We start from the raw sequence: 12,947 nt of genomic DNA, 5'->3' as shown, positions 1-12,947 counted from the left end.
GAATACATCGGGATCTTAAAAAAACTCATGCAGCATTGACACTCTTCCTATTTTCGTTTAATTAATTTTCTTGCATAGTCCTCCACAGCATCCATAAGATTCTAGTATTAATTCCAATATATGGAACATGGGTCATGGTACTTAGGACCTTATGGGGATATTCGTTAAAATGTTAAAATGTTAAAATTTCCCGTAATAAAGTGAACGGAAGGACCATATTTGAATGGAGAGTTTTTGCAAGAATGATCAGGTAATTTTTAGCCTTGAAGTCCTCAATCTCGAGGTACTGCAATACCCTTTTATAGTTGAAAATTTTGGATACAGTAAGTGAAGTATATATATATATAGGAATATGATATAATCAGTATGGATATGCCTTAGAAATAAGGTGGAAAGTTGTTAGCCAAAACAAATGCATCTATAACTTTGTTGACAAACGGTATTGAAAGTTTTTCTACAGCTTGACCTTGAACACAAACTGGTTTGAATGCAATATCCAAAATAATGACCAGAAGTCAGTATAATGATGAGGTAGGCTCAAAAACAAAGTTTTCAAGGTACAAATGTAAGCAAAATGTTAAAATATGATTGATGCAGGATGACAATGAAAATAAATTAAAGGAGTAATATCATTATATGCTTTTCTTCTTCATATTGTAATGGCATTCCTGATGGAAACACCAAACCAAACAAATTTGAATGAAAAAAATCCACAAGTATATGTTGTCAGTATTTATTCTACAAAAAAATGACATTATTTCAACATGTATATAAATTGCACAAAGTAAAATCATTTATACAAATGATTATATACTGACAAAAAACAATAACAAAAAGATCTATTTTCTATTAAGTCAACTATATTATTATTTAACGTCAATGTCTGCTATTCTATGCCTTTATAGAAAATAACTTCAAGATGCAACATTTATAGTAAATATCAAATGCTAACATTCAGTAGTAAATCATGACAAGGATTGGGAAGGCAAGGGGCTATGAACCATTTGCCTTTCTAGTTGGATATGGTTCCTTCATCTAAAAGAACAGTATATAGTTTCTTTATAAATGACTCAAATGACTTCAGATTGTGAACATCTTTGAGTAATCCTGAAAATAGTCCCTTTGCAAAATTTCCTTCCCAACTACTGCATGGGTTTGGTTGAATTAAATTCCCCATACTCCCAACCCTGATTTGATAGCAGAATGGTGTGGCAATAAACTTAAATAATACATCTCAATATATTTTTCAATGGCATATACTAATTAGCTTTGACGGCTTGAATGTGGAAATTTGAGAAAGAATTTACTCAAAATAAACATTTTTCTTCAATCAAGTCAAGTCAAATAAATTTATTTGACTCTATCTTTGATAAAAACCAACTAAAAATTGTCAGTTTTCTTAAATATTACAATTAGTTATTCTTCAAATAACATGATCAGCAAAAAAAATATCCCAATTTGTAATTTCTGCTTTTAAGGCAACATACAATTCATTGCCTCAGATCACAAATATCAGGTACACTGATGCATTATGGTTAAAATATAAAGGCTCCAGAGATCCTCAATCATCATTGTGCACTTGGTTTAAATGCTTTTTAACCAATGGCAGAACTTCTGAGATTTTCACTAGAAACTGTATAGCGTTTTATTTCAAACCTGTGCCTGGACTTAAAATATTTCCTATTTCAAGAGTTATCAGCTGTTTGCATTTTTATTTCTTTTCCAAAACTTTTTAACATCATCATGCCCATATCTGGTTACAACCATTACACGTTTTTCTGGACTATCCCAAACTAGTACACCAAGATCCTAAAATATAAAGTAAAATGTTAAACAATTATGAAATGATCTAAGTGGAACTCAGAAATTAAAAAAAATCAATTCTTCATCCCAATCTTTAAAATCAAATGATCTGATATGAATTTCAATTTTAATACTGTGAAAGTAATATTGTTCATGGAGTACCAATATTCTTGGATTTTTCAAGGTAAGGTATACCAAGGTAAGGTATACCAAGGTAAGTTATACCAAGGTAAGGTATACCAAGGTAAGTTATACCAAGGTAAGGTATACCAAGAAATTTGATTTCCAATGAAAAGGATTATTTACTTTAAACTGTATAACAGGATCATCAAAAACACAAATTCAAGAATCCACCAACTTGTGTTTTTCCCTAAATCACGAAATTAATACCCACGATTATAAGTAATTTCACAGTAATCCATTACAAGATCCATATGTGTATGAAGTTCCATGTTCCAAAGTAATGCAATATACAATACCAGAGGAATTGTAGAAAAGATACATATAAAAAACCCAAAATCTATAAGGCCAAAACACTGAATAAATTGGTGACCTATCTAAACCAGATTTCAATTGGTCCTGTCATGTTAATACATATGTAACCAGATTTCAACTGGTCCTGTAATGTTAATACATTTATATCCTATGTAAACCAGATTTCAACTGGTCCTGTAATGTTAATACATATGTAACCTATGTAAACCAGATTTCAACTGGTCCTGTAATGTTAATACATTTGTAACCAGTGTAAACTAAACACCAGCAAAAATTGATCAAATCTTCAATCAGAAGGAGCTTAGTGAACATAGATTTTACTGAATTAAAGTTATTCAAAGCAAGGACAAAGTGCTGCTATAATTAAGTTAAAACTGACTGGATAACAAGATCTAATCTCAGCTGGGAAAGAAAAAAAAACAGTAATATATAAACAACATTGGCAGATGAATAGAAGATAATTACCTTAGCATAATTTCTAAGAAGTTCAAAATCGGCTTGAGACAGGAACTGACTATATAATACCCCATCAGTAAACTTAAATCTGTTCCTCTCTAATTCCCAGAGTCTGACCTGATCAGATATCGTAGGGGGTAATACTGGGTTCTGTAAGTAAATGGCCATTTTATGAAAGAGACAAATTAAAGGTACATTAACAACTTAAGAATGAAAGTTCTGCAAGGCTAGATCATAAATTGAACAATCTACAATTTTCAAGCTATCACAGAAATTTTTCATTTTAGTACATGATTGCTTTAAATATACGGTATAATACTTCCTAATAGTCTTGCAATAACCCTTTAATTGTATAGCAAATGAATTTGATTCTACATTTGAACTTGTGGAATGTCCACATTCACTGTATGTTAAGTAAAAAAATAAGGGTTTTCTGAATGTTTGTGGTACACTAAAGTTATGCATTAGTAACTGCCATGCATTTCAGCCTGTAAATGAACCATATTTTAAACAAATTTTGATATTTATATTTTTCCCATATCGCATGGATTGTCACTCCTTCATCCACATGAACCTAGCATGGTTATATATAGGTTTCTCACTGTATTATGGCATGTGATAAAAACTAAAAACTGTGATAAAAACTCACTGAAGGTTACCACTCAAGGTTACCCCTAAAGTGCCCCATCCCAGTAATCATATGGTATAAATATAACAAAGTTGTCAAACATAAAGTTGCTGTTGTCCAGTCTGCTTTCAAATCCCACAATTTTAATAGCATACCTATATAAAGCTTCTGTCAAGAGGCTGTGATAAGTATTTTGAAAAACTTTAACAAAAAGTTGTTGTGGGACCAAATGATGAAGAGACGGACATCATAATAACTATATACCTCCTGTAAGATAGTGAATATAAGAACTTACAAGATTTTCAATATATACACACTGATGTTAGACAGCTCTATGAGTCTTTAAGTTAATTAACAAATCATTAAACATATTGAAGATAACATAAAAAATGTCCCCACAGAAAACTTTATGTTCAGCTAGGCCAAATACTTACATTTTTTAACATCATTGGATGGGCATGTGTTCTGAGGAAGTTAACTATCTGAAAATATAAAGAAATAGGATGAGGTAAACAAAACAAATTCAATACTGAGTTATATTGCCAAAATATTGTAATGTTTTATATGAAGGGTAATAACAAAATTACCAAACTAATAAAATCTAGGCAGTAATCAAAAGGAAAGTCTAAAAAAAACAAGTACATCTTACCTGTACAACGGTGATACCCTGGCCAGGACATCTTACCTGTTCAGCAGTGATACCCTGGCCAGGACATCTTACCTGTACAGATGTGATACCCCTAGCCAGGACACCTTAACTGTACAGACGTGATACCCCTAGCCAGGACATCTTACCTGTTCAGCAGGGATACCTCTAGTCAGGACATCTTACCTGTTCAGCAGTGATACCTCTAGTCAGGACAGCTTACCTGTTCAGCAGTGATACCCCCTAGCTAGGGCATCTTACCTATTCAGCAGTGATACCCCTAGTCAGGACATCTTACCTATTCAGCAGTGATACTCCTAGTCAGGACATCTTACCTGTTCAGCAGTGTTACCCTTAGTCAGGACAGCTTACCTGTTCAGCAGTGATACCCCCTAGCTAGGGCATCTTACCTATTCAGCAGTGATACCCCTAGTCAGGACATCTTACCTGATCAGCAGTGATACCCCTAGCCAGGACATCTACCTGTTCAGCAGTAATACCCCTTACCAGGACATCTTACCTATTCAGCAGTGATACTCCTAGTCAGGACATCTTACCTGTTCAGCAGTGATACCCCTAGCCAGGACATCTTCCTGTTCAGCAGTGATACCCCTAGTCAGGACATCTTACCTGTTCAGCAGTGATACCCCCTAGCCAGGACATCTTACCTGTTCAGCAGGGATACCCCTAGTCAGGACATCTTACCTGATCAGCAGTGATACCCTTGCCAGGACATCTACCTGTTCAGCAGTAATACCCCTTACCAGGACATCTTACCTATTCAGCAGTGATACTCCTAGTCAGGACATCTTACCTGTTCAGCAGTGATACCCCTAGCCAGGACATCTTCCTGTTCAGCAGTGATACCCCTAGTCAGGACATCTTACCTGTTCAGCAGTGATACCCCCTAGCCAGGACATCTTACCTGTTCAGCAGGGATACCCCTAGTCAGGACATCTTACCTGATCAGCAGTGATACCCTTGCCAGGACATCTACCTGTTCAGCAGTAATACCCCTTACCAGGACATCTTACCTATTCAGCAGTATTACTCCTAGTCAGGACATCTTACCCGTTCAGCAGTGATACCCATAGCCAGGACATCTTACCTGTTCAGCAGTGATACCCCTAGCCAGGACATCTTACCTGTTCAGAAGTGATACCCCTAGCCAGGACATCTTACCTGTTCAGCAGTGATACCCCTAGCTAGGGCATCTCTTACACTAGTTCTTGTTAGGTTTCCTACTGACATTGTGGGAAATCTGAAAAGACATTTATTTAACTTTTAACTATGAAGCGTGGTTATTATTTAATCATATTTGTAAAAATATCAAAAAGAAATATTGTCATTAAAATCCACCAAACTTCAAATTTTTGTACAAATTTCCTCTTATATTTATGGACTTCAGGTTTTTTACTAATGTGTGTATAAGGATAAGTGCTTGAAGAACGAACTAATACTGGCCTATAATAGTCTCAAAAGGGAAGCCAAAGAAGTTAATAGAAAGTACAACAAACAAAATATAAAAGTAAAATAAAGATTTGTAGAGATGGAAATCCATTAATCTTTGAAAAATCACAACCCTGCAATCTATGAGATAGGAACTCATTATTTCCTTATGGCATCACCCGCCTCACTGCTTAAGTCCAGCAAGCTAACCATCACTTATGACAATGACAACGCCTGCAATCTATGATATTTTTTTACTGTAATGTGATAAAAATGTAAGTATTACCTGTAAAGCATTTCACAGAACAAAGCAAGTAGTGCTACTTGTAATGGTGAATCTGTCCAAAAAAAATATTATCAAATGAAACTTACATGATCTTTTTTAAGCATTATTTTAAAAGCAGACATTAATGAATGATAGAAAGCACAGACATTGGACAAAAATATTTGTAAGATAATGATGTCACTGACAACTTTAACTAGAGGCTCAAGAGAGCCCGAATCGCTCACCTGGTTAACCATTTGCTTATTCGATAAAATTTGAGGAATGAGACAAGCTAAGCTAAAATTACCTGAATTGTCAAATGCAGGAAATGTTTTTAATAGCATTTTTATTACCTGAACCATGAGTTTGCTAAAGGCAACAATTTCTGAATTATTTTCAAAAAACTGTCTTCCGAACCCTATGTTCAGTTTTTAGTACAGGCAGCCATATCTATGCACGAATTAAAAATCACAAGTCACTTCGAGCATAAAATGCTAAAAAACCAATATGCTTATTTTTATTAAATGATCTTACATGGTTTTAGAAAAGAAGATTTTCAACAAAGTTGTACATGAGGAAATAAAAAAAAATTAAGAATTGTATCAGGAGCCGTAAATCCTACATCAGTAGATGAATCGTTTTGAAAAATTCGGCATTGGTCAATCTCATGATGCTGAACAATATTACCATGCAAAAATTCTGCTAAAGGCAACGAATTTTAAGTTTAAAACTGCCTACTGACCCCTATGTCCAATTTTTAGTAACGGCGGCCATGTTTTTTCACAGATTAAAATCCCAACGGTCATTTTGTGTGGGATACCCTAAAAATGCCAACTTTCATTGAATTCTGTACAATTATTTTAGAGAAGAAGATTTTCAAATTTGCACATGTGAAAAATGCAAAAAAAATACTGTTTCAGGGGCTGTAACTCCTACATCAAATGGCGAATTGATTTGAAAATTTCAGCATCGGTTCGTCTCATAATGTTAAACAATATTACACTGCCAGAATTTTGCTTAAGCGACAACTTTTGAACTATCTGCAAAAAACTGCCTTCTGACCCGTATGTTCTATTTTTAGTAACAGGGTCCGTGTTTTTTCATGGAACAAAAATCCCTACAGTCATTCTGTGCACAATACTCTAAGGAACAATCATGCCAAGTTAACATCTGTCTGTTTAATAGTTTCAAAAATGTGTCCACCACAATGACGGATGCCAAGTGATGGTGTAAGCTCACTTGGCCTTTGGCCTGGTGAGCTAAAAATGAACAATTACTATGGGTGGTCTCATTTATATGACTTGAAAAGTTTCTGATGCAGTTCAATTGTTTTTAATAGTCAAAGTCAATAATTAACACCAGTAATAACAATTTTTTATTGTCTGCAACCGTATGGTAAATACTTAAGAACCTTAGTGAGCATGCTCACTTACTCCACTCACCCACATATTGGACCCTCAAATAAAAAGTACTTGAAAAAAGGGTTATAACTCCCAGACAAATTTGAAGGATAAATGTTTTATTTCCATGCAAGATTAAGCTCAATATCAATCATGGGAGTGGAATATAACGCAAACTTGATCTATAAATCATGGTGGTAAACTCATATACAATAAATTAGCCCAATATCTGTAGGGGTTTAAAAATAAAGTGCAAAAAACTTATGTTGGACTGACGGACAGACAGACTGATATGTCAAAAACATTATACCCTTTATTAGGTGTAATTACATATTTTATTATTTAGATTGGGTCATAATTTTTAAGACCAATGACATTAGGAAAACCTTGACTTGCTTGTTAAAATATGAAAAAATTTTGGTAAGTCCAGACACAAATATTGTAGGACATAATTTTTAGAGTACCTGTGTAGGCATATACTCTGTAGTTAGTCTCCACCACTAAGTACCCTGAATTTTCTCCCTCTGAGGTAAATCCTGATAGTCCTGAGGCTAGATTAATGGCAAGCTGCGTTGGGTAATATCTGTTTGATTTTCTCTGTAATGAAACAATACTATGTAGTTACTGAAAAACTCAATAATGCACAGGTAACATGTGCAGGTCAATAATCCACAGGTAACATATGCAGGAATGGGTCACACAATCTGAGTAATCAAAAAGTAGTTATAACATTCAGAGGTTCTATAAAAAAAAAGATGAAGCTGACATTTAACAATGCACGCCTACTGTTCTTCCCAGAGGTTTCAGCGTTCCCTATGAAAAATTGTACGGATTCTTTTATGAAAGAAAAAATACCTCATTGAGAGACTTACCTTTCTCTGATAAACAAGACCAAACTCCCTGAGATGTTGCAAGAGTCTAAGTTGATTATCTGACATACCCTCAGTGGAGTAATCCTAACAAAAATAATTCATACAAGTTTTACTAGCACAGAAAAAATAATACAGATGATTGTTTGTCCTATGTTAATATTTCATAGTAACAGTAGCTATGTTTTTCAATGGATCAATACTCTCTCATATTATATCTTTAAGACCCTAAGGTATATCCATACCAAATTTTGTTCTAATTGGTCTGGTTGTTTTAGAGGAGAAGATATTCCAAAGAAACAAATTTTAAAATAGGGATAAAACGCGGAAAAAGGCCAATAACTCCTACATGACTTTTCAGATTGAAATGAAAATTTAACCAGAGATCGATCTCATCATGCTGAATACTTAAACCTGGTCACAATTAGACTTAACTTAACAGTGAAGCAGATATATAGGAATATATGTGAAAATCTTCTGTCTGACCCCTTAGTTCTATTTTTAGTAATGACAGTCATGTCTTCCTAAGGATAAAAGATTCCCAAATTCTTTCTATGCAGGATACCCCAAGAAACATTCATACCAAGTTTGATTCTAAATGGTCAAGTAGTGTCAGAAGAGGTGAGTTTTGAAAATTGTTAATGACGGAGGATGATGACAAGGAAGGACACCAAATGATAGCCAAAGGCCATGTGAGCTAAAAATTGGATAACTGAGCAAATGTTTTCTTCCAGAAGAGGTACTGTTATATAACCACTCACCTTGCCCAATGTTGAGAAGCTGAGTTGGAAAAGAAAGGATAAACATTCAATAAGATCCATTCCTCTTTGCTAAAATAAAAACGTAAATCAAATACACCTGTAAATGCACACTATTTAAATTAAAAAAATGAAATATATGAAAATAAGAGTATACATGTATCAAAATAATGATACAATAATGTAATACTATCTCAGTTTTATACATTTAAAGTTAATACTGTTGCTTTTAAGCGTATCAACATGATTCTATTTTAAAACCTAATTAGTGTATGTAGACTGTATACACTTTTTTTAATTTTATTTCAATTTAAACAATATAGACATACATGTTTGTATATCCATAAAATGTCAAAGCCCCATTTGATATACAATACAGTACATAATTAAAATCAACATATAATATAAATGTCACTACTTCTACCAAACATAGAAAAAAAGTAAATTTACAGTATAATACAAACTATGGGCACTAATAAGCCTGAATCTCTCACCTGACTTTATAAGCCACATTCGAATTTTTGTAAAAGTGGCCATATTTTTTTTGTTTTCTTTTTTTTTTTGGGGGGGGGGGGGAGGGGTGGGGGGATAAAATTCCTAAAGCTTATACCTAAAGAACAATCATATCACCTTTCATTGGATTCTTTCCACTAGTTTCTGAGTAGAAAATGTTTGAAAGTAATAACATTAAAAATAGCAATAACTCCAATATGGCTAAACAGATTCTAATCATTTTGTACAGGATACCAAAAGGAACAATTATACTAACTTTCAATTTTTTTTTATCTTGTTGAACAAGATCCACAAAATCATTAAAACCCCACAACTGCCGTACATGTATCAAATCAAAATTTTAATGTGATCGGTTTAAGTACATGTAGAGGCTTACAATCCTACAAAAATTTCAAAATCAAAAGTCTCAGAAGAGTAACATCTACCAATAACTGCAATAGAGGCATGAGTAAATGGACACGACCATTATCAGGCCCCTCTAAAACATTACTGTGGGAAAAAATTGATATTACCTCCACTGAATCTAAATATTTTAAGATGAAGTACCAGACTTGTGATCCAGTATCCATCAGTAAAAACTGGAAACCAGTAGGTGTAATGGAAGGTAGCTCTAAACCATCCCTGTAAAATATATATATCAATAATAATCTGCAAGTGAAATGTTAAACAGGTTCCCAATTGTCAACTGTCTTAATGTAATAACATTCCAATGTCTCCAGTATGCAGAGTTTTGTCTCTAAACTGGTATGCTTTTCTAGAAATTGCAATCATTACACAGGTTTTTTTCAAGATAAGGCTCAGTGACTTACATAATAAAGAACTCTGTAATGAGTGCATAATATGCCCATCCCCTTTTAGCTCATCATTATACTCAAAATGATATTTATGTCTGACTGATTCTGATTTGAAGCACTACTAAATAAGACTGTTCCTTAAATAACATCCCATTATATGCATCAACACAAATACATGACATAAAAAGTATAGATCTGGCATGATAGACAAATAGGGAAATTACCCTATTTAAATGAGTAACTATAGATTTTTTGCACTGCTGTACAATTTGTTATACCTTGTACATCCCTTAAGTGTCCTGTTGTCTTCCCATGTCTTTACTTTTTGTGATGCTATTTCTTTATATTGACAATACAAATAAACCCACATTCATACTTACCCTTTCATCAGTCCAGAATGTGTCAAGACATCAATAATATCTCTACTAACACCTTCAGTTCCCTCTGTTGATCCAACCATGAAATGTAACACACACTGTAAAATACATGTATCATACATGTAATACCTACAGTTAAATAGACGACTTTCACCTTTGCCATTTATGCCGAGCCTGGTGGAAACGGGTTTATGGTTTTATACTAGACAAAGAAAGGATATTGGATTTGCAAAAAAAAGTGATAGTTCTGTGGAAATATGTCTCCAAACTTGAAAAACAATCTGAAATGCTTCTACATAATATAAGTATCATTTAAAATTCTGTGTAATATTCGAATCAAATTTCTGCTCCCTTGGCTCCCAATGCAATGTCAACCAATCTTACGCTTGTTGACCCCAGTTTACCTTGTTATAATTGAAGAACTTTTCTGGAACAGAAGTCAATGTGAAAGTCGTCTATTGTGTACAAGACACATTGTAATGTTGAAACAATGTTACATGAAATGTATCACACAGTGACAATTTAATACACATTGTAAAATAAAATGCACAAACTGAAAAAAATAGTAACACATACAAATATAATGTAAAATATGTCAGGGCAATTTTAAAATAAACACTAACACTTACAGAATTATTTACAATATAATGAACTTTACCTCCCATCTTTCCAATGCATATTTATTTAGAAAGGGAACATCCTTAGAATGTTTGTCTGGTGGAAGCTGTTCTGAAGATGTCCAGGGATTACCACTGAAAATACATGTATGTTTTATAAATTAAAAAAAAAATCTAGATAAAGTTACAGCAATGCAGAACTGATATATGTTAATATTTCATAAGAAAACTACAAGAAAACTATAAATTACCAGATATTAGCCAAAGGACAACAACAGAAAATGTTAATTTATCAGAAAAGTACATTCAGCAAAGATTTACAAACAAGAAAATGTGTCCACACAACATGGATACTCCACTAGGCACTATGCTGAAGAAATATATTATAAAATATGTACACATGTATTTCATAAAAAAGATCATCATAAGAAGGAAAGGAGAACAAAAAAAAAAAAAACAACAAGCAGAAGAATGTAATGACAAAAACACCCATCAAATGTAACATACAGAACAAGCCTGTTCACAGTGAATGACAACATCATATAATAAGTTTTACAAATTTATTTCATTGGCACCATTGCCTGTTTGGCTTTTGAACACATCTATGTATAATGTTTATGACATAGATACTCACCCTCCTAGAAGAGCAATCTTCATATTCCTTCTAAATGTTTGGTTCAGAGCCCATCCCTGTAAACCCCCTGTCATTGTTTCCTCATGCCAGACTCTTAGATCTGTCAGAGCTGTTACAGCCAATTTCTGTTCACTAAAAAAAAATTGTAGCATAAATTAAAAAATTAAATATTGTTACTGTTTGTATTTCATAGTGTATTGATCCCTGATTGGATTACCAGTGTCAAAATACATTCACAAAAATATCATGTTAACATAAATGGAATATTGAAAAAAATATTATACATTGTACATGTACATGTAAATGTAAAAAATATATCTTGTATATTCTGACACAGAAATTTGATTTTTACAGTTCTGTTAATTCACCAATATGACATCTACTAAAGCATCTGAAATATTTCATTAAATAAAATATAAATTTCTTACTCTTGGTGCTTTCCATTGACCCAGAGGTTAACTACAGCTTGTGATACATGTTGATCTATAAATAACATCCTCATCACATAGTGTTTTGATAGCTCTGGCAACTGCCTAGAATGAGAAGAGAGAGTTTTGTTTTTTTATTAATGTTCAATTTCTTAGATCATCATAAAGCCAATGTTTATAATCTTAACCTTTAGCCCCAAACTATATTACTACTATGTACATGGCACTTTAATTCAGCACAAATGACAAACTGTTATACACTTTACCATAAAGCACAAAGGCAATAAGCTTTCAAATTGTTGGAGGTACATGAAATGATGAAAAAAGATCAGCTTTATCAGGTACAAAAATGTACCTGTAATAGTGCATTACATTGTACACCAAAAATGTTGATTAACACAAACCAATTAACAACAAAACCTGAAAAGACATAATAGCTAACCCTACCTGTTTGAAGTTAAAAAGAGTAACAAAAATACTTAATTTCAATGAATGAAATAGGCATAACATCATAAACTTGGTCCTTCCATCAAACAAAGATTGAGACAAAAATCAAAATCCCCTTCCCTTTCCCCCACCATTTATATTCTCCTTCTTCATACCTAAAAACTGCCAAACATGTTGCCGGGTGCGTATATAACTTGTCAAGGACATGCCTGGGAAGAGTCTTCAGATATCCATGTAAATCTTTACAATCTAGCTTTTTGCAAGTTGACATGCCTTCTTTGTTACCTTAAGTAATTTTAGGGGATAAATTTGCATGTGGAGTGAAATGGTGTTGCGGGCGATTTTCGACTCTCCTTTTTGAAGGTACA

General features: G+C 33.4%; 1 protein-coding gene across 1 annotated transcript; it reads right to left on the bottom strand.

Annotated features, from left to right (window-relative positions):
* Positions 1 to 719: 719 nt before the first annotated feature.
* Positions 720 to 12,902, bottom strand: LOC148611259 (general transcription factor IIH subunit 4-like). The gene is made up of 14 exons (XM_088591607.1): positions 12,735 to 12,902; positions 12,133 to 12,237; positions 11,705 to 11,836; positions 11,112 to 11,205; positions 10,457 to 10,551; positions 9,795 to 9,903; positions 8,773 to 8,841; positions 8,015 to 8,098; positions 7,607 to 7,739; positions 5,764 to 5,815; positions 5,211 to 5,289; positions 3,817 to 3,864; positions 2,764 to 2,904; positions 720 to 1,809 (listed from the first exon to the last, which is right to left on the bottom strand). The coding sequence occupies exons 1-14, from the start codon at positions 12,848 to 12,850 to the stop codon at positions 1,696 to 1,698; spliced, it is 1,371 nt and encodes a 456-aa protein (XP_088447733.1). The 5' UTR covers positions 12,851 to 12,902; the 3' UTR covers positions 720 to 1,695.
* Positions 12,903 to 12,947: the final 45 nt, after the last annotated feature.

The sequence above is a fragment of the Perna viridis genome, chromosome 7 (genome assembly GCF_037379345.1).
Source record: "Perna viridis isolate PV_CMFRI_1.1 ecotype Kerala chromosome 7, ASM3737934v1, whole genome shotgun sequence".
Classification (NCBI taxonomy): Eukaryota; Metazoa; Mollusca; class Bivalvia; order Mytilida; family Mytilidae; genus Perna; species Perna viridis.
This window is presented reverse-complemented; position numbering and strand designations above follow the sequence as displayed.

Bases quoted from the DNA above. Each gene is read 5' to 3' on its own strand.
- LOC148611259 (XM_088591607.1), bottom strand. From the start codon at position 12,850: ATGTCAACTTGCAAAAAGCTAGATTGTAAAGATTTACATGGATATCTG. The intron at 11,837-12,132 runs GTAAGAAATTTA...ATTTTTTTTTAG, and splicing joins GTCAATGGAAAGCACCAAGA to TGAACAGAAATTGGCTGTAA. The intron at 8,099-8,772 runs GTGAGTGGTTAT...TATTTTTGTTAG, and splicing joins GCTTCTCAACATTGGGCAAG to GATTACTCCACTGAGGGTAT.